This window comes from Mobula birostris, chromosome 8 (genome assembly GCF_030028105.1).
Source record: "Mobula birostris isolate sMobBir1 chromosome 8, sMobBir1.hap1, whole genome shotgun sequence".
Taxonomy (NCBI): Eukaryota; Metazoa; Chordata; class Chondrichthyes; order Myliobatiformes; family Myliobatidae; genus Mobula; species Mobula birostris.
In genome coordinates, this window is record NC_092377.1 from 164,763,970 (window position 1) to 164,784,674 (window position 20,705).

The 20,705-nt window shown below is 45.0% G+C and overlaps 1 protein-coding gene across 3 annotated transcripts in view; it reads right to left on the reverse strand.

Annotated features, from left to right (window-relative positions):
* Positions 1–2,336: 2,336 nt before the first annotated feature.
* LOC140201923 (rab11 family-interacting protein 1-like) overlaps positions 2,337–20,705 on the reverse strand; it is a 60,453-nt gene continuing 42,084 nt past the window's right edge. For 2 of the 3 annotated variants that reach the window (XM_072266735.1, XM_072266734.1), the window contains 3 exons: positions 18,057–19,985; positions 10,897–11,050; positions 2,337–9,900 (listed from right to left, as the gene is read on the reverse strand). In XM_072266735.1, the coding sequence (XP_072122836.1) occupies positions 9,712–9,900; positions 10,897–11,050; positions 18,057–19,985 (2,272 nt within the window). In that variant the 3' untranslated portion in view covers positions 2,337–9,711. The remainder of the gene's footprint in view (positions 9,901–10,896; positions 11,051–18,056; positions 19,986–20,705) is intronic. The other variant, XM_072266736.1, reaches the window with a different exon arrangement.

The following is a 20,705-nucleotide window of genomic DNA, read 5'->3' on the forward strand; positions in this document are numbered from 1 at the left end:
TACCCAGATGGAATATAAGGTGTTGCTTCTCCAACCTGAGAGAGGCCTCATCGTGGCAGTAGGCTGACATATCGGAATGGGAATGGGCAGCAGCATTAAAGCTATTTGCCACCAGGAAATCCTGCTTGTTGCGGACAGAGCACCTCTCCCCTCACCTGGTCTCACCCATCACCTTCTAGTTTGTACTCCTTCCACTCTCCACACCTTCTTTCTTATTCTGGCTTCTTCACCCTTCCTTTCCAGTCTTGATGAAGGGTCTCAACCCAAAACACCAGCTGTTTATTCTCCTCCATAGATGCCGCCTGACCTGCTGAATTCCTCCAGCATTTTGTGAGTTTCTGTGGAGTGTTACACTTTATTGTGCATCCTTTTTTTTTTAAACCTTGCACTACCTCAATGCACTCTGGAGCGAATTATCTGTAGGAACAGTATGCAAAACAAGCCTTTCACTGCATCTTGGTACATGTAACCATAATAAACCAATTCCTTCAGTTGCAGTTATCTCTTCTGGCCACTAGGTGTCAACAGAGGATCATGTGGACCATTGTTAGAGATCAATTGTCAGCTGCTCCCCTGCAACTTAGTCATTACCGTAAGAGCACTATACATAGTACCACAATTGGGCCATTCAGCCCATCGGGTTCACTCTGCCATTCCATGAATTAACTTATTACCCCTCTCAACCCCATTCTCCTCTTAACCTTTGACAGCCTTATGAATCAAGACCCTACCAACTTCCGCTTGAAATATACCCTTGACTTGACCTCAGCTGTCTGCGGCCCTGAATTCCACAATTTCACCACCTTCTAGCCAAAGAAATGTCTGTTCACGTCTGGTCTAAAGGGACGTCCTTCGATTCTGAGGCTGTGCCCTCTGGTCGTAGGCTCCCCCGCCATTGGAAACATCCTCTCCCCATCCACTGTATCTAGACCTATTTGATAGGTTTCAATCCCAGCCAAAAGCCATCAAATGCTTCTCAGACATTAACCTTTTCATTCCTGAAGCTGCTTTGAACCCCTTCCAACGATAGCACATCCTTTCTTAAGTGAGGGGCTGAAAACTGTTCACAATACTCCAAGTGTGGTCTGACCAATGCTCTATCAAGCCTCACCATCAATTTCATCAGAACAGTCCAACCAGTCCATGGGACAGTGATTACCACACTAACCACCAATATAGGGCTCTTGCCATCCTGATTACTTATGATGAAAGACACCCTGATTTGGGGCATGGCCCTCACAAGAAATTCACTCTTACGGGAGGTGTTTGCCCTCAAAGTGGCATTACAGTAGCCCAAAGACCCACACAGCATTTTATGAACAGCTTCTTCCCTCTCAACAATTTACTCACCCAAAACTGTACATCTTTATAGGTGAGAGGAGAATATACAAACTCCTTACGGACAGGTAGAAGTGAATGCAGGTCCCTGGCTACGCTAACCACTACGGTTCCGGTACACTGCTCAGCTTTCTGCAGCTGAGCAAAAATGTTTGTTGACAGTGAAGTGACACCACAATTAGGACCCACAAACTGGGAGTAGTAGCCCAGCCAGTAGTCCTGACCAGTAGAATCCCCCCTTCGCTCATTGCCATTAAATTGGCAACACCAGCAGCTGGAGGCCTGTGAGAGTTTGGAGGTTGAAGTTCAGAGGTCAAAGCCCTGTGAATTGAAAGTGCTGAGGCCAATGACTAAAAGGTCAAACTGCAAAGGTTGAAGATTAATATTTGTGAGAACAGAATTTGAGGCTTGATGGCCAAAGCCCATGGGGCAGCACATCCAGAAACCAGGGCCATGATGTCTGCAAGTCCAGCCAGAGACATGAGGGGTAAATATGGGTGGCCATGTAGGCACAAGTGTGCATAGGCAGATGTGAGTGTGTGTATGGGGGTGGCCATGGAGGCACAAGGTGTGAGTGTGCATGACAGTAGATCTTGGAGCCAGTGTGGAAAGGACCATGTATTGCTGGTGTTCGACTGAACATGGTGGACACCAACAAAACATTTCACTATGTTTCAATGTACATGCAATAATCAAATCTGATTAGAAGGCTATGAATTTAATGACGGTACTTGAGGTCTAACATTGTGATGGTCCAGCAGAGACTTTCTACACTTAGAATGGAACAGAAGTGGTTCGGCTTTGTGATACTATGGTTCAGAGCACACTCGCTAAATGAACCTGAATTAGAGAGAAAGGGATGCTAACACATCAGTCACACTTTCTGCAGATATTGCCAAAGCTTCTCCAGCCCTGTGCGCTTTGACCCCAGCTGCAACCAAATCAGACCACTGCAGTTTAAAAAGACACAAGGAGGCTTCTGTCATAAAAAGTATTTTAATTCAGACTAAGTAATAAAACACACAAGTGGTAGAAAGTGTTATTACATTCATTTGCTGGTCAGACTGCAGGAAGCTGTGGAATAAATATTGCTGTTTTCATAAATTTTTTTCTATATGCACAAGCTGAATATTCAGTAGGTGATTAAAAACTATTGAATATCCTGCAACATTTTCCTCAACTCCCCCACCCCCACAAGTCACCACCAGTGCCAGCAAGTTTGCTCCTCTTCAAATAGCTTCATAGAGAGGGCTTCTGCTTGCTCACAATTACCATTCAGTACTCGTTATTGAACCTAGAGCAACACACACACACACAAAATACCGGACCAACTCTGGAGGTTAGGTGGCATCTATAGAGAGGAATAAAGGGTCAACATTCATTGGGAAGTGAAGTTTGGAGGCCTGAAGCTTGAGAGTACAAGAGTCTGGGGCAGAAGTCTACAAGCGACCTGCCCTTGGGGTTAAGTCCTGACAAAGGGTCTTGGCCTGGAATATCGACTGTATTCCTCTCCATAGATGCTGCCTGATCTGCTGAGCTCCTCCAGCATTTTGTGTGTGTGTGTGTGTGTGTGTGTGTGTGTGTGTGTGTGTGTGTGTGTGTGTGTGTGTGTGTGTGTGTTGCGTGTTGCGTGTTGCGTGTTGCTCTGGATTTCCAGCATCTGCAGAACCTCCCATGTTTTTGATAGTGGCTCCAAGCCCATTTAAGTCTTGGTCTCTGATGCCCAAAAACAGGAGAACTTTTATTAAGCCAGATCTGAAATTTAGTTTGATCATTGCACACTGGTGGAGACATCCCTCTCTCTCCTCCCCCCCCCACCTTAATAACCACAGTCCTAATCAGTGGCTTGCACTCATTGCCAGCCACTGGATTTCAGTTTGCCTAGAATCCTATACAGTAGTGTCCTATCCAGTATATGAGGTATTCAGCAGCAAGATTATAGTATTCTATATCACAGCAAAAAATCAATACAGATGATCAGAAAGCCTTGGTGACAAGCTCAGATGCCAAGTACAATCTGGTTCTTTCACAGAGATTGACATCTGAAGGAGCTGCTCCAGCCCATAATCAAACAACCCAAGCCCAATACTGTTCAACATGCAGTTTGGCATCAGTAATTGTACACAAACCCATTGCCTGAGAGTTACAGGCAGAAAGCAGCTTGATTCATATCGCCTCAGCTCCGCAGCAGTCGTCCTCAAGTCAAAGCAGAGCTTCAAAACTGAGGTGTAATGCTGAAATATCAAAGTCTTTCTCCCCCCCCCCATCAATCGCTCAATAACCTGAGCTAGTCGTCATCTACAAATATATACTGTAGTTCTCCAATAAAATTTCTTCAAACATTAATATTAAAATATAACTCATCAGAAGATTAATTGAACACACTGGATCCCCAACAAAGTTATTAGTAAGGGTTTCCCTGGGAACTCGAATTTATTCCCTCCACCCCAAGTACCACAAAAGTTAGTTCTCCAAATTTATTACTGAGTTTGTGCTGAAAAAGAGAACATCTTCCTCAGATGTATAGGAAGTATGAATCCAAGATAAAGTAGGAAAACCAGATCAGAGAAATCTAAGAAAAAGATTTCCTGAATCCAGATTTATTTAACCCAAGATAATTTGGCATCAGATGGAATTTAAGACCCAAAGGCTAGCAATGAATCCCCCCCCCAAAAAAAAAATCCATTTTTACTCAGCATTTCTATGTTGATCTATATTTTGCTCTACTTACACACCCACCTGGGCTTCAAAACATGTTTATCTGTGCCACACATTGAAGTTTTACTTATTAAAAAGCTATAGCATCAGCAGAGTTTACTATAACAGGGCTCTCGGGTATTATGTTTGTCAATAAGACAAATTAAATTTTAAATTTACAAAATTAGGAACTTGTAGAGCAGTTTGGCAAATGTGCAGGAGACTGGGATGATGGGCAGCTTATCAACTTGCTAAGTGTGACCAGGAGCCCCAGGGGATGAACTGGGGCAAGAAGTAGACACCTCATTACTACAGAATCAGGGAATGGATTAGGGGATAGTCACTTATGCGAGTCAGACAATGTCACGAATGCCAGCAGAGGACATGGAGACAGCTGTCTGCCCAGCATTCTGCTTCTTTCCTAATGGGATAAACAAAGGTCAATACTTTTGATTCAATTACTGCCAGCAAGTCAGAAAAACACGGTACATGCAATGATGTCATCATATGCACAAAATACACTGGGGACCTCATAGTAAGGGGTATTGTCTGGTCCAACATAGAGGGAATGGATACAAAGATTGGGCGGAACAATGGGGCAGTTTCTTCACAGCTCCAGGGAAACATGACCAATCCCAAACTCTGGGACAGTCCGGCTGGAGTTTGCACATTCCCCCCATGACCATGTGGGTTTTCTCCCACATTCCCAAGGCACTGTGAGATTCATTGGCCACTACAGATTGTCCCAGTGGATAGGCAAGTGGTAGAATATTGGGGTAATGAGGAACGTAACAAGGAGAAATCAATGGAGGAAAAAAAATGGGGATTTGTTTTAACACAAGAGATTGGCCAAACCAGGAATTTGGACAGTTGATTTTAGAAGGTCAAGGGACAATTTGTTTGAAGTCCGAGAGGAGCTGACAGGGGGTGGATTGACAACAGGCTTTAAGACAGAAGTCTGGAATATCTTCCAAGCAGCTGATGGTAAATGTTATTTATATTCAATCCCAGCAATAAATAATCTGTCACTGTACAAGTTGGCTCCAAGTGCAGTAAAGTACCAAACTAGTTAAAAGTCAGATCTTGTTAAAGGTTTATCACTCCACTTCCGGATACTATTAAAAAAAATGCTTTATTCTCAATCTCAAAATGTACACATCATACCCTTGACCTCAACTTGAACTGAACAGCACTGAGGATTTCCAAGGAAATTCAAATTCATTCCCTCCACCCCAAGTACCACAAAACTTGATTTTCAAAATGTTTTGCTTGCAGAATGATTCCTTTTCTCAGTAGAGTAGAAAGTACAAATCCAAGATAAAATGACAAGAAAAACAATCTGAAGTTCAAGGAAAATGATTATTTCCTTGATCCAAAAATGAAGTTTTAAATCCAAAATTTGACATCAGATGGGATGTAGTCAGGTCACAGATCAACCACGATCTTACCAAGGTGGTCTTGAGCCAAACAGGCTCCTTCCCATCCCTAAAGTCATAAAATAGCTCCCAAGCCTGGCCTTGGCTTGCTTGCTCAGCCAATCGTTTAATATTTGCACCCAAATACCAAAGATCTATTTACTTCTATAATTCAACTGCGATGCAACAGATTGGAAATAACACACTTTTATGTCAAATGAAAACTCACATGTATGGATTCATTCAGCGTGCTCTCCCAGCGTAGGAACTTCACTAATCCACACACTTCGCTGAAGCTTAAAACATTAAGAAAATCATTTATGAGCACCCCAGTCGTACCTGCTCACATTTAAATCTCACCAATGGTAACTATCAAATAATCTGTTACTGTACAAGTCAATCTCATATGCAGTAAATCACCAAAATAGAGGTAAAAATCTGACCTAGTTAAAAGTTTATCACCCTACTTGGGCAAATTTTAAAATATGCATATTATTAATGTCAAATGTACACATCATACCCTTGACCTCAAATTCTATTGTTCCAAATTCCACCCAATGTGGGATGCTCTCCTGTGGTTATCAAGTTTGAGAACACAGAATTCTTACTTTCCCCCATTTATTGCCCCCAGCAGGGGTTTGCCAGGTTTGGGGTACTAGTTCAGAGTGGTCTGAGTGTCTGCTTGCTGTGACCTCCCCACCAAAAGTCCATCGGGGCAGACAGGTGAAGATCAATGATCACCTGGGCAGGTGGCCAAATGTAACCAGGCTGGCCAATGCAAAAGATAAAGATCAGTACCATGTTTAATATCTACCTGTTGATCAACTTGTTTGGGAGGCAAATAAAAGGAAATAGTCAGTACAAAATACAACAGATTTAAAATGTACACTTTTTTTTTAAAAAAAGATGTGTCTCAGAAATAATTAATCATTTCTTCAAATTGGAATGTGTCCCCCTCCCATCAGGCACAAATCTTCAAATTTCAGGAATTGAAGCAATTAATTAACTTTGTTCAGTCTTCGACAAGAAGTCCAGGCCTCGCAGATGGTGGACTGAAGGGAAATTGCTTTGGATGAGTGGGGAAAGGGGTGAACCAATGCATTGAGGTTGGAGAAACAGCCCCTCTCCTTCCCCAATCTCTGCTGAATGTTATCGCATGTAACTATTTACTTGCAACACTGCAACATTAAAAATGCCCCTCAACTTAGAAATGGTCTATTTAATCTTTCAAAATAGTAGGTAATCTACATTCAGCTGTACTTCAGACTAACACCTGGGATTCTTCAGTTCCACAAGCATACAATTTGAAATTGTATTTAAAAGAAAGTGTTGAACATGTATATAGAGGTAGACAGCATCTGTGGAGAGAAAAATCCTCTTTGATATTTTCTCTACAGATGCTGCATGACCTGCTGAGTATCTCCAGCATTTCAGCTTTTTATTTCAGATTTACAGCATCTGCAAGACATTTACCTTCCCAATTCAAACCCAAAAAAGGAATGAAATTAATGATGCTGAGTTTTTCCTGTTCTGAGTGATTATCCGTTAACTTTTCCACTGGCAATGTTTTGAAAGCCTTACTTCACATTTAAGTGGTGAAAGTCAGTAACTGAAGATAGCAGCCAGTGTGCACTGCTAGATTTGCCACTTCAAGCGCCTCACCATTTCTTCATATTTCTCCTCTCCTATCAATTTCCTTCGCCAGCCATTTGCCTTAACCTCGTCTCCCAGCTTCTTACTTTATCCTACCCTCCCCCACCCACCTGGCTTCACCAATCACCTTCCAGCTATCCTCCTCCCCCTCTCCCCACCTTGTTCTGATTTCTTCCCCCTTCCTTTTCAGTCCTAATGAAGGGCCTCAGCCGTTTATTCATTTCCATAGGTGCTACCTGGCCTGAGTTCCTCCAACACTTTGTGCACGCGTTACTCTGGATTTCCAGCATCTGCAGAATCTCATATTTATTTCTACATCGCTACTGTTTTTGACCCCAGAACCACCTCCACAGTACCTGTGGGAGCATCTCGATTACCTGCAACTGTTGGAGATGACAAGTCACCCCCGCCCCCCCACGGACAATTTGGGGTGGGTTACAACGCCATTTGGGTGGCGGGGCGGAGATACATCTCTACCAAAGGAGGTGTGAGGTGCTCCATCCCTCCGCCAGCTGTGGGTCATCCTTGGAGGTGCAGCACCTGCTTAGCCCCCTGATCAGGGTCACTTGAAGCCATGGGAGCTGGTAGTGGATGGTCGTGTGAGCAGCCGCTGCATATCAAGTCCTTATTATGTGACCACTGACACCAGGCAGACAATCTCTGAAGAGTATTGATAATGGCCAAGGTCACCCAAGTGTCTTGTAAAGACACTGTCCAGAAGGCGGCAATGGCAAACTACTTCTGCTGAAAAATTTGCCAAGAGTAATCATGGTCATGACTAGACCACGAGTGCCCACATCATATAAGGCATATAATGATGATTAATAACATGAAAACACTGGTTCAAAACCCCATTCCATCACAAAAATATCTCCAAAGATGAATGCTCCCCTTGTGCTATCAAGTGAAAATCTCCCCAATGGAAGATAGTTGACCCAGAAAGTTTCCCTTTCTCTCTACAGAAACTGCCTAACACAATAGTCCATCACTCATGGTTTTATCTCAGATTTTCAGCATCTGCAGTTTTGCTGCTTTTCCAACTCAATTTTAGAAAAAGAGAGATCTCGTTAGCTAGTAAATTTAAAGACCCCAATAGGTGAATTAGGGACCCTGAAACTTAGAAATTGGGTTTCAACTCCAATTTTAGAGGAGGAGGTTCGCAGCTGGGAAGAACATTCAAGAAAGATAGGAAAAACCTCCACACCGAGGTAAAGAGACAGGAGGTCACAAGAAGCAGCCAAGATCCATTCCCACCTAACACCCTGTGGGTTATTACTTCCTCACCACCATCTCATTAGTAGTTGCCACCTTCCCTGCACACCTCACCAGGCCAAAAAGGTATTTTCCTCGCTCCCCCTCACCCCCACTGCAAAGACTCCTCAGATGAATAACATGACAATAGGGCACAACTGTTCCCTCTTCCTGATTGTCAGCAAAGTCAGTCCGGAAATAACTCAAAGTGCAGCTCAGGTTGCTGTCGGTCTGGTTGAATTGCACTTCAATCTTGGCAACCCATTTGAAAACATTTCGTCACCATTTCTAGAAGCATGGTTTTCCGTAAACAAACATGTGGACCTTGATCCCTTTTATAAGCCGATGCCGGCAAAATTCCAGGCAAAGCACAGAGCTCGCCATGCAGCCAATCAGCGACAAGGCCCAATCACTACATCACAATAGAGTTTCTGTAACAATGGCCAATCAGCTGATTGACAAGTAAATAAATGCTAAGCATTCAGAGGACACGCCACAATTAACAGCGCTCTGATGACGTCTCCTCAGATGGTGATGAAATGTTTGCAAATGGATTGACAAAATCAGAGAACAGCTCAACCTAAAGTCAGTACTAAATAGTGCTGGCCATTCCTCCGAGTCCGCAGAGCAGACGACCTTTCAGATCAGGGTTTGCACGTAGCCTTGACACGGGAGATAGGACTTCAACACTCTCCCACAAAGCCCAGCAACACAGCTGGCTGGCAGCTCACCTTCACAGAGTCAGGCTGTCAACAACATGTCAAAATTCATTCTTTTTTTGGTGTTTTAAATAAAAGCTGTCCAGTGACAGAAGCGGGTCTGTAAATCTATACCAATATGGGATGTCTTGTAACCCCGGTGACGTACAAATTGCTATACACATTTTCAGGTTGAAGGCGGCGTGTGCTGACTGTTACACTCAATACTGCAAAATAAAAGCCCAAAGGAATGTTCAGGGCTCAGATTGCAATCACGTTACCACTGTGGTGTTCTAGTTCTGTGAGGTAAGTGGCCAGGTTGGTCACAGATGGATCAGGACTACCCACTGCAGCCTGAGTCCCTTCCCTTGCCCCCAGACAGGTTAAGCCACTGTAACTACAGGTAGGGTGATGGGATCCCAGAGTACAACTAGACTTGGGTGACTGCTGTGGAACTCTAGAAGGCACCTGATCAACACCCAAATGGAGGGGATTCGAAGCGAATGCAAGGTGCAGCAGAGGCTCCACTCAGTCACTGGGTTTATCTGTGGGTCATGAATCGATCAGCATTGAACAATCCCGTGAGTAGTTGGTGCAAGACACAGTCTTGGAGCACAGAGCTCACCGTCGCACGCTCTCTGCGCCCTCCCGCCGGGTCACTAAGCCACCTTGAGGATGTTGGGGGTTTCCTCCATGACTCGGACCAAGAGGTTGTCAATGTAGCTCTCCAGGTCCCGCAGGTGGCCGTCTTTCTTCGCAATCACCTCGTTCTGCTTCAGCACCAGCTGGATCAGCTCATCATGGGTGAGCTGGGAGTAGGCGGCTGCCGGATCAGGAGGATCATAATCCTGTGAAGTAGAGCACAAAAACTCAGCAGAGGCGGCAAATAGAACATTACAACATGGGAACGTTAACAACCAGCACACCCAAAAGTGTGCTTTGGGCAGCCCACAAGGTTCACCATACATTCAAAGTACATTTATCAAAGTACATACATGTCACCATATGCAACCCTGAGAGTTGTTTCATCTGGGGATAATTAGCAACTCCAAGAACTGTAAAAGAATCATTGAATACAATGTGCAAATGACAACAAACTGCGAAGACAAGAATTAATACTAAGCAATAAATATTCAGAACCTGAGGGGAAGAGTCCTTGAAAGTGAGTCCATAGGTTATGGGAACATTTCAATGATGGGGCAAGTGAAGTTATCCCCTTTGGTTCAAGAGCCTGATGGTTGAGAGGTAATAACTGTTCCTGAGCCTGGTGGTGTGGGACCTGAAGCTCCTGTACCTTCATTCTGATGGCAAGAGTGCGAAGAGAGCATGCCCTGGGTGGTGGGGGTCACTGATGATGGATGCTGCTTTGCTGAGACAGTGGTCTGTGTGGAGGAGAGGGCTTTACCCATGATGGACTTGGCCATATCCACACGGACCCAACTCTCCCTTCCAGGTTCAGGAGTGGTTACTACCCCGAACCATCAGGCTCTTGAACAGTGGCGATAACTTTACTTGCCCCATCATTGAAATGTTCCCACTTTCAAGGACTCAAGTTCTTGATATTTATTGCTTATTTATTATTTTTACTTTATGCATTTGCAGTTAGTTGTCTTTTGGGCAGTGGTTGAATGCCCAAGTTTGGTGCGGTCTTCCATTGATTCTATTATGGTCATTATTCTATTGTGGATTTATTGAGTATGCCTGCAAGAAAATGAATCTCAGCGTTGAATACGTTCGAAGTAAATTTATCAAAGTACATATGTTTCCATCGAAACAAATCTGAATCTAAAAGCAACCATGACTTTCACACGTTGGTCATTAAAAATTAATCCATCTTCACCCACCTTGAGGGTTTGATTTTCATTTACCGCCAGTGAGTGCCCAGCAGACTTCGTCACCAATACGTTCACGTTCTTGATCTTGCTCTTCAAATTCTCCTCCGGAGACCTTTCGTTGAATCGCGCCTCCACTGCACTCATGGGTTTCACCGGGCGGGGTCTGGAAAAACAGTTTAACCAGGGAGTTTACCATTGTGTTCTCTTACAGCACAGAATGAGGCCATCACGACACACAGACCCTCAGAACAAAACCATCCACCCATTTCCAAAGTAACCCATTCTCACTCAGTTGCCCATTAAGCCTACCATGCCTCCGCACTAATTCTCTTGGCTACCCACTCCTGAATCTGGAACGATTTACAGATTGGCTTTATTTGTCACAAATACACCCATGCATAGTGAAGCGCATTGTTTGCAACAACCAGCTCAGCCGAAGTATGTGTCGGGGGCAGCCCACAAGTGTCACCATGCTTCCGGTGCAAACACAGCATGCCCACAACTCACCAACCACCAACTTGTACGACTTTGGACTTTGGAAGGAAACCCACCCAGTCACAGCGAGGTTGTAGAAACTCCTGACAGACAGTGACAGGAATTGAACCCTAATCGCTGATGCTGTAAAGCGTTATGCTAACAGCCACACTGGGCTGAGAAGTGGCAGATGGAGTTCAATGCAGGGAAGTGTGAAGTGGCTCATTTGGCATGTCAACTTTGAAGACAATATAATATTAATGGTAAGACTCTGGGCAGTGTGGAGGATCCGAGAGATCTTGGGGTACGTGTCGATAGGACACAAAGCTGTTCTGTAGGTTGAGAGTGTTGTTAAGGCGGCGTATGGTGTGTTGGCCTTCAACCACCATGGGATTGAGTTCAAGATCTGTGAGGTAATGTTACAGCTATACAAGATCTTGGTCAGACCCCACTTGGAGTACCCTGTTCAGTTCTGGTCACCTCACTACAGGAAGGACGTGGATACTATAGAGAGTGATAGGAGATTTACAAGGACGTTGCCTGGATTGGAGAGCATGCCTTATGATAATAGCTCGAGTGAACTTGGCCTTCTCTCCTCGGAGCAGTGGAGGATGAGAGGTTACCTGATAGAGGTGTGTAAGATGAGAGGCATTGATTGTGTGGATTGTCACAGGCTTTTTCCCCAGGGCTAAAATGGCTAATATGAGGAATCATAGCTTCAAGGTGCTTGGAAGTAGGTATGGGGCAGTAAATGTCAAAGGTAAGTTTTTCCCACAGACTGGTGGGTGTGGAATGTACTGCCAGCAACAGCGGTGAAGTCAGATACAATAGGGTACTTTAAGAGCCTCTTAGATAGGTACATGGAGCTTAGAAAAATAGCGTTGTGTTAGGGAAGTTCTAGGCAGCTTCTAGAGTAGGCTAGATGGTTGGCTCAACATTGTGAGCCAAAGGGCCTGTGATGTGCTGTAGATGTCTATGTTCTACGTTCACACTACTGTGCCACACATACAGACCAATTAACCTTACCAACCCACATTTCGCCAGGGGAAACCACTCACAGGAAACGTATACTGAGACCATGCAAACTCCACACAGACAGCCGCAGAGTGAGGATTGAACCCAGGCTGCTGGGGTCATGAGACCATAGTGCTCCCTGCTGCACAACACTGACATTGTACAAAGCAGCAGGGAGATTTGTCGCTGGCTTAGGGGAGACTAAATGGGACATGGGCAGGCTCTTTAGCCATCAACTGAACATGTTGGTAAAAAACAACAACAGACAAAATTCTGGAGGAATTCAGATCAGGCAGCATCTAGAGAGAGGAATAAAATCAACATTTTAGGCTGACACCCTTCACCAGGACCAAAAGGAAGGAAGGACGGGGGCTAAAGCCAGAATACAAAGGTGGGTGAGGGGGAAAGAGTACAAGGTGAGACTGCAGGCTTCCACAAATAAAATGAAGTGAGGCATTTTATGTTTAAGAAAAGCAGTAACACATTTTATTGCACTCCAAACCTACACAACAAAAGCATGCTTAAAACCTTTTTGCATAATAATGTTATCATGTCAGACCAGCCTCAAACCGAAACCCCAACTCAATGTCGGTGGCTGGGAATTATGTACATTGCTCCCAATTACATTAACCTACAAGACCAGATGAGGTGGGTGGGCGGGCAGAGGATGAAGAGAGAAGCTGGGAGGTGATAGGTGGAAGAGGTAACAGACTGAAGGAGGAGGAATTGAGAGGAGAGGAGGGCAGACCATGGGAGAAAGGGAAATGGGGGCACCAGAGGGAGGTGGGGGATAGGAGAGAAGAGGCAAGAGGGGAGTCAGAATTGGGAAAGGGAAATGGGATGGGGAGGGAAGAAAGGAGAAGTTAGAGAAATTGAAGCTCATGTTATGGGGAGGGGGGGGGGAAAGAGTCATGCCATCATGGTAAATGAAATCATGAAATCTCAGCACAAAGCATGTAATGTTCAGACCTCAATTTTCTTGGACACAGAAAAAGAGGGAACACAAAATCCTCTATTGGCTGAACACCCGCCTTACACAACAACTGATCTTCTCATTGCTTAAACTTGGCAGACAAGCTACAAACCGGTATACCAAAGCCACACTCCCTTGGCCATCTCCTCCTCTCTATACTTGGACGTGCTCAGATCTCCAGGTGTTCCACAGCTGTACTGCACCCATGACAATAAAGCACTGGAGGAACACAGCCCATCAGGCGACTTCCTGGAAGCAGAGATGGTCAACGTTTTAGGTCGACACCCTGCATTATGACTCAACTCTTCACCTCCACAAGATGTCTAACCACAGAGCTCCTCCAGCAACTTGCCTTTTGCTCCACATCCCAGCTGCTGCAGTCTCTAATTCTCCATTCACTTACTCCTCTAGATTAAAAAACTTTCCCAAATCCACTAACGCTGTGCGTGTACATCTTTAGACCAAGGGTTCCCAATCTGGGGTCCACGGCTCCCTTGCTTAATGTTATTGGTCCATGGCCTAAGTGGTTGGAAATCTCTGCCTTGGACCACTATTTAAAGTGGCACAGCATTAAAGGATGACAAGTTAGCAAGAGGGCAGCGTAGCTCATTACAACAATGCCAACGATCACAATCGGTTCAATTCCTGCTAGTGCCTGCATGGACTTTGTAAATTCTCCCTGGCTATCTGGATCATCCAGTTTCCTCCGAGTTTCATGTCACCAAAACCACTTAAATTTCTACAGATGCACTGTGGAGAGTGTTCCAACTGTCTGGTGGGGTGGGGGTGGGGTGACTGCCCAGGATTAAAGCAAGCTGCAGAGTGTTGTAAACTCAATCAGCTCTGCCATAAGCACTAGCCTCCCCATTATCCAGAACATCTTCAGGGAGCGGTGCCTCGGAAAGGCAGCATCCATCACCCAGATCATGCCTTGTTCTCATTGTTAACATCAGGGAGGAGGTACAGAAACCTGAAGACACACTTAACAACTCAGGAACAGCTTCACTTGCAACATGCTGGAGGAACTCAGCAGGTCAGGCAGCATCCGTGGAAACGATAAGTTGGCGTTTCGGGCCGGAACTCTTTGTCAGGACTAAAGAGGGAAGGGGCAGAGGCCCTATAAAGAAGGTGGGGGAGGGTGGGAAGGAGAAGGCTGGTAGGTTCAGTTGAAAAACCAGCGTGTTGTGAGTGGTGCTTTGATCCCAGCATCTGCAGATTGTGTTCAGGAACAGCTTCTTCCCCTCTGCCATCTGATTTCTGAATGGCCATTGAACCCATGAACACCATCTCACTACTGTTTTATTTCTATTTTTACACTACTTATTTAATTTAACTTTTAAATACACACACTTGCTGTAATCCAGTTTTTTCTATTATGAATTGCATTGTACTGCTACCACAAAGTTAACAAATTTCATGACATACAGGTGATATTAAGCCCGATTCTCACGCACAGTACAGGTTAGGGTTGGTAAACTGCGGGCCTACAACATTGCCATCAGAAGCTTGGCACCACTACACATCCTCTGACTGTCAGTCGTTGACACAAAATGACATTTCACAGCTTTGATAGACGTACTGTACATGTGACAAATAAAGCCAATCCTTAAAGTCAATAGCTGGAAGCAATGTTGTGTCATTTTTATGGAGCTTTCCCAAACATTGATACTCTTTGTACATTACTGTTTCCATCAATGCTCTTTATAATGTGCTTGTGGTTATGATCAAGCAAACTTCAATATGTAGATCGCCATCTAGTCACCAAGACACACGACAAGTATTGGAGGCACTAGGTCCCTGTAGGGGCTGCTTTTCATTTGTGTAGATTCAGATCTCTCAGGTTTGTCAAACTTTAAGCTCTTAGGAGTCAAGTGGCCAGTCAGCTAACTGCACCACGGTCTGGTATGGCGATTCAAATGCACAGGAACGCAGGAAGCTGTAGAGGTGGTGGACACAGCCCAATACATCATGGGCTCCTCACCATCTGTTGTATCCACGGAGGGGGGACACTGCCTCAAGACAGACAAATTCACAGATCCCCTCCAGCCGAGACGCACCATCTTCCCACGGCCACCATCAGGCCGGAGGTACAGAAGCCTGAAGTCCCACACCACCAGGTTCAAGAACAGCCACTTCCCTTCAACCATTCAGCCTCTGAACCAACTGACAAAATTCAGTTTAAGCACGAAACTAAAATGGAAGAACAGCTCAGGCAACATCTGCGGAGGGGAATAAACAGTCAACATTTTGGGCCGAGACCTTTCGTCACCCAGACGATGCCTGATCTGAGTTCCTCCAACATTGTGCACGCTGCTGGGATTTCCAACACTTGTGGAATCTCTTGTGTCCCCTAAAATAGTGTTTTTGTTCCAATTATGTTTATCACAAGATTATTGTACAATAAATTTATGTTTTTATTGTGATGCTGTTTAAAAGATGTTATTGCAAGTTTTTATTGCACGTGTGAAAGTAAACAATAAAACAAACACCCCACCACCCAGGACATGCCCTCTTCGCATTACTACCATCAAGGTGGTGTTACAGGAGCCTGAAGAGACACACTCAGGAACAGGAACAGTTTCTTCCCCTCCATCAGATTTCTGAACAATGAACCCATAAACACTACATCACTAGAATGCTTTTTTATTTCCACTTTAAAACATTTCAAATTGAAACTTATAGCACTGTATTGTTGCCACAAAGCAATAAAATCTCATGACATACATCAGTGATAACAAAGCCGATTTTGATTCTAACCAGGAGAGTTAGAAGGCAGCAGTACAACCTGCAGAGCCTCCGGAGCCAGGATTTGCATGTTGAACCAGCTGAGTGCTACGAACCACAAGTCTAGACATCTTCCCAACTGCCTCTGGGTCAGAATTAAAGCAAAAAAAAACCAACCAAGAGGCAATTCAAGCACTCGTACATCAAATGGGACTGAGATTTTGGAAGGAGAGACAGACAGGTTGAACATCAACCCACACAGAACAGGACAAGTAATTAAAACAAAAATCATCTAGGCAGAAAGAGCAAGTCAGAGCCAATTCAATACTCTCCCCGAGAAAAGCTGAAGAATGGCTTACTCAAAATGATATGCATTAACATGTTACCCACGAGCTCTGACTGCAGGAGGAGGGAGCTGGAGGCCCATGAGCCAAGCCAGCCCTCAGAGGATCGGAGTTGGAGAGGGTCAGTCACTTTAAATTCCTTAGTGTTATCATTTCAGAGGATCTGACTGGGGACCAGCACACAAGTGCCTTTACAAAGACGGCAAGGCAGTACCTCTACTTTCTTAGAAGTTTGCTGTTACGGCATGTTGTCTAAAACTTTGACAGACCTGTATAGATGCACAGTAGAGAGTACTTTACGCTCACCATCTCTTCCCCATTTACTGATCTGAAATATTAATAATTTCTTTTCTCAGAGGGGTGGTATGGCAACACAACACTACTACAGTTCCATAAGACCCAGAACACTGGAGCAGAATTAGGCTATTCAGCCCATCATGATGCTGTTCACTGACTATAGCTCAGTGTTTAACACCATCATTCCCACAATCCTGATTGATAAGTTACAGAACCTGAGCCTCTGTACCACCCTCTGCAAATGGATCCTCGGCTTCCTAACCGGAAGACCACAATCTGTGCAGATTGGTGATAATGCCTCCTCCTCGCTGACGATCAACACTGGCGCACCTCAGGGGTGTGCGCTTAGCCCTCTGCTCTGCTCTCTATATACCCATGACTGTGTGGCTAGGTATAGCTCAAACGCCATCCACAAATTTGCTGATGATACAACCATTGTTGGTAGAGTCTCAGATGGAGATGAGGGCGTACAGGAGCGTGATATAGCAGCTGGTTGAGTGGTGTCGCAACAACAACCTTGCATTCAATGTCAGTAAGACGAAAAAGCTAATTGTGAACTTCCAGAAGGGCAAGACAAAGGAACTTAAACCAATCCTCACAGGGATCAGAAGTGAAGAGAGTGAGCAATTTCAAGTTCCTGGGTATCAAGATTGAGGATCTAGCCTGGTCCCAAGATATCAATGCAACTATAAAGACAACAAGGCAGCAGCTATATTTCATTTGGAGTTTGAAGATATTTGGTCTGTCAACTAAAACAGTCAAACTTCTATAGATGCACCATGGAGAGCATTCTGACAGGCTTCACTACTGTCTGGTATGGGGTCTGCTGCACAGGACCGAAAAAAAGTTACAGAAAGTTGTTAAAATTAGTCAGCTCCATCATGGGTATTAGCCTTTGTAGTACCCAAGGCATCTTCAAGGAGCGGTGTCTCAGAAAGGCGACATGGATTATTAAGGACCCCCATCACCCAGTAGGTTCCCTCTTCTCGTTCTGGCTGGAAACAAACTCTAACCACTACATCTTTGGAATATGGGAGAAAACTGGAAAGCCACGTGGTCCCGAGGAGAATGTACAAACTCCTTGCAGACAGTGGCAGGAATCAAACCCCGACACTGTACAGAGATTACACTAACCTGCTATATTACACTGCCATCAAATACATACCCTACGAAAGAAAACAAAAGCTTTTCCCAATTGCACCCCAGTTAAGAACTTAGAATTATAAAAGTTAATCCTTCTTTCCAACTCAACACAAACACAACCACCATATTCCAAATTGGGGAGATACTGGGGGGGAAAAAAATTTAAGAAATAAGAGCTTAAGGGTAGCTCAAACCCTCACCTGTGTTTGGAAGGCACTGTTGACCCACTGCTTTGTGAGAGAATTGGTTGTGTCTCTGTAGGCAGAACCCTTGCCTGAAGCACCTTCTTCTGGCCAGAGCACTCCACTTCGTGAGAACTCCCAACTGGTGGCTTTATCAAAGGAGGATCATCGAGCGCAGGGCAAGCGAACTGCGACAAAGCAGACAGACACAGAGGAGGAACTAAGAGCTCAACAGAATCCAAAGGTGCAGGAGAAGCCCCAACCTCACCAGAAACAAAATCAACGGACTCAACCAGCTGGAAAGAACTAGAGGAAGCCACTGCCGAACTCTCAGAAGTCTGCAATTCTGGATCAGCGAAAGGCTCTTCATTCGAGTGCAAAGCATCACGGCCAACATCCAAAATACTTGGCTCGATAACATCAGCTGTTAGCTCTGGATTCCCAAAATTAGCTTTCACGGATAGTTCTTCACTGTCATTTTTATCAGGAAGAGCTGTTCTTTTACTTCTATCTGCGCTCTGACCGAAAGGCTCCCCCTCACATTCACTCAAGGTCACTTCATTGTCACTTTGACTTTCATTAACCAACTCCTGCAAGTGGGCTTTGCTGTCATTAGTCTCCACCATCACGAACCGCAAACTGCCCAGGTCATTGGAATCAGTGATGATCTGGTTTTGATCTGATTTCAGGTCAAAAGGACTCTGTGCTTCTAACTCCCAAGCCAGGGTCACAGCAGGTGGAGTTGGGGGCTCTGGAGATAGCGACTGACTACCAGCCTCTGTCTGTTCCTTTGTAAAAGCATCTTCTGTAGAAACTTCCAGCTTCCCAGGAAAGACCAGCTGCCCGCAAATCCCCAGACTGGAAGGACTGCCCATGTTTACGCCCATCTCCTCCACCGTGGGGACCAGAGGGTCGGTGATCGCCTCTGAAGAGCCACCCCTCAAAATGGTGGAAGGCTCAAGCTCAGCTACCAGCATTCCACCACAGTCACCTTCCCCTTGGCCAGTCAACAAGTCGTAAACAGAATTCCCCACTGCCAAAGTGGGGTCAGTCTCTCCACTCTCAGCGGACTCTACCGCCATCTCCTCATCCTGTTCAACTTTCCACTGAAAGGAGATCAAGTCCTCTAACAGTTGTCCCTCTGAAGGTTGCAATAAACCATCACTGGCTTGGTTCATTGCCATTAATTTTCTTGGTGCAGGAGTTGGCGGAACCTTCTCCCTCTGGACCAACTGTACATCTGAACTGGACAAACTGCTGCAGGGTGAGACTTTGGGTGGTTCCAAAGGTTGGCTAGCCTCTGACACTGGCATAGGGTCAAAGTTGATCAAGGGCAAAGGCTCCACAAACACCTCTCCTTGTGAAGCCATACTCCTAGGCGTCTCCATCTCCTGTTCACTACCTCCACCCCCAACTTCGTCAGTGTTTTCTAACCTGCCTTCTGGAATAATTTTAATCGGAGAACCTGGAGATGGGTCACATTGCTCAACTGCACTGTTGGACCAATCTTCGCCAACACTCCTTCCAGTCAGCTCCTGGAACAAGCACTGAGCCAACGTCTTTCTGCTCTGCATGCATGGTACCGCAGCTTCCTCAGATCGTCCCACGACAGGCTCAGAGGGGAACTGGCTGGTTTGGGTGTCTAAAGAGGTGGTAGGGGGAGAGGAGCCGCAAGCAGAAGGCAGAGGCGAAGGCGAGAGATGGAACTCGTCTGCACAAGATGAAGATCCCATTGAGTCCAACTTGGCATTCAACGAAGAGTGCAGAGGTTGAGCAGCTGGGCTGTAAGTCAAATGGAGGCTGGAAAAGGTAGAGCCATTCAAACCTATAGCGGGAGCCAAGCTAAAGGGATCACTCACAGCAGGAAAGGAAGGAGAGCAGGGCTCCGTAAGCAAAGGAGATGACAGAGAGCTGGCTTTGGTTTCGGCCTTTGGAGACACGTCCAGTCTGCAAAGAGGACAAAACACCAGTCAGCTGGACGAAGCATCACTATCCCTGGGGCAGGTTTAGGGAGAGTGTCAAGACTTCCCCTAGTCAATTAAACAAAATAATCTTTATTACCAGTACTGTCAAGTGTATGCAGAGTCCCCAGTAGAAAAACAGAGAAAGGATCTATCAGCGTTATTCACCATACATTTATTTACGTGCAATAGGAAATTGTCGTAGTGTATGGGTCAGCATGCGACATGCAAAACATTCAACAAGAATAAAGAATCATATTAAAAAAATAATATTTTAAAGTACAAGGTAAAAAGTATGTAAACTTAGAGGAACCACTTATAACAACTAAAGACCAAGACATAGCAGCATTAGTCCATCAAGCCCTGCCATTCCATCATGGTAGATTTATTACCCCTATTCTCCTGCCTTCTCCCCATAAGCAATGACACCCTTATTAATCAAGAACCTAACAAGCTCCACTTTAAATACACCCAATGACTTGGCATCCACAGTCATCTGTGGCAATGAATTCCAGATTTACCACCAACCAGCTAAAGAAATTCCTCATCTCCGCCTGAAAATTTAACATATGTGGATTCCTTTGTAGATCTGCGGATGCGTTGAAGTTTTTTTTTGATCAGCTCACCATCTCATTTATTTCTCCCTCTCAGATCAAATATTCAGTGATTCAAATATTTACCTCCTTCAAAAGGCAATCCGCTCAAA